The sequence below is a fragment of the Solanum lycopersicum genome, chromosome 9 (assembly GCF_036512215.1).
Source record: "Solanum lycopersicum chromosome 9, SLM_r2.1".
Lineage (NCBI taxonomy): Eukaryota > Viridiplantae > Streptophyta > Magnoliopsida > Solanales > Solanaceae > Solanum > Solanum lycopersicum.
Window position 1 is genome coordinate 50,554,074 of NC_090808.1, and position 1,603 is coordinate 50,555,676.

The 1,603-nt window shown below is 35.3% G+C and overlaps 1 protein-coding gene across 1 annotated transcript; it reads right to left on the reverse strand.

The window, feature by feature from the left end:
• Positions 1-806: 806 nt before the first annotated feature.
• LOC101247252 (uncharacterized) lies at positions 807-1,386 on the reverse strand. Its single transcript, XM_004247015.5, has one exon. The coding sequence runs from the start codon at positions 1,253-1,255 to the stop codon at positions 1,031-1,033; it is 225 nt and encodes a 74-aa protein (XP_004247063.1). The 5' UTR covers positions 1,256-1,386; the 3' UTR covers positions 807-1,030.
• Between the last annotated feature and the right edge of the window lie 217 nt (positions 1,387-1,603).

The following is a 1,603-nucleotide window of genomic DNA, read 5'->3' on the forward strand; positions in this document are numbered from 1 at the left end:
TTGGTCTGAAATGGGCCCCAACTAACAGGCTTCGAATGAGGCTTTGAAGAAAGGCAGCCTTCTTAAACAAAATGAACGAAGGCCCGTCATTCCTTGTGTCAACCACTGGAATATTACAGAATGATCTAAAGAGGGTCATAAGTTTATTCAACTTGGTAGTCGTTAGACCAATCGGCTCGGACACTAGACAGCCCGTGCCCGCCCATTTTGTCTTGACCTAAATGGAATGACTCTCTTAGTTACGTTGCGCCCCGACCCGAGTCCCCGCATCCGCTTTTCTCCACCGCAACCCTAACCCTAAAACTATTGAAGTACACAACACATACTCATCAATACTTTTCAAAAGTCCAAACAACATAAAGTTTCAAGAATATCTTTACCTCCTATAATGAACTCCAATATATACTAAACATGGTCATAAATCTCCCCAAAACATTAGCAAAATCAATAAAGATTTGATTTTTGACCGTTTCACGCGTAGTAAAAAATCTAATCAGCAAACCCAAAAAGGATCAACCTCAAAACACCTTTGATTCACCTCCAAGAAAATGATAAAATAATCTTTCTGGAAATACAATTATCAAATGAGATTTCTTCAAAATACTAAAATTATTGAAAATTTCAACCTAGAATCTGCCTTTTTGTTTTGACTGTATGTAGAATATATTTCTCCTAATAAGTTTTTAGATGTTTCAAAACTAGCTTTAATGGAATATATAGATGAAACAGAATTTTTTTTTACGAAAGCACTTACAATATTGTATTCCTCACAAGCCACAAATTAACCTTCATCAGGACAACACATATACGCAGGCCAAAACATCAAGTTAAAGTTCATATACCACTCCAAAGCCAACAAGAGAGATTTCAAAGGACATGTCCAAATTTATTTTGAGAAAGTTTTAGTCAAAACAGAAATTGACAAGTTAAAGTATCTAGGAGTAATTCAAAATAGAAATCGACTCGCTGAGCATACTTAAGAAGAATTTAATTGTCTTTCTTTTGAGATTATTACAGGGATCCAAATGCCTCATGTTACAAACTTTGTATGTGGCTTGCCCCACTCATAATCATGCAAATGGAACTCTTTGATGATTCCTTTGTAAACCAATATCGGGGTGGAGATACCGAAGATACCTACAAGCTCCAAATTTCGGCTACTCAAACGAAAGTTATTCTCCATTGAGGCTCCCCATTCCCTGATCCACTCGTTCTTGTTGTATTCCATTCCCCCCACCCATCTTTCCTCTCCCATCTTCAGCTTTGCCTATGAGATTTGAGAATTTTTGATGGATGGATGAAAGAGATGAAAGATGAATTTCATTTTTTTAAGAAAAGTCGGATTGACGTGGGGTGAGGAATTTAGACAGGTAACTGTAAAAAAGTAAGAGCAATCAATGTAAATATCTATAATTGTGTACGGGTGACAATTTCAGTCCTTATCAATAAAAGGAGTCCATTTTGATTATATTTAGTGACTATAGTTATTCATATTTTAATTGGTTAAATATGAGCTTCAAACTATTTTAAGATGTAAAAATTAGGTAAATCACATAGTCTAAGGAACAAATTACTTTCTATACCTACTCTTTCACTATTTAAC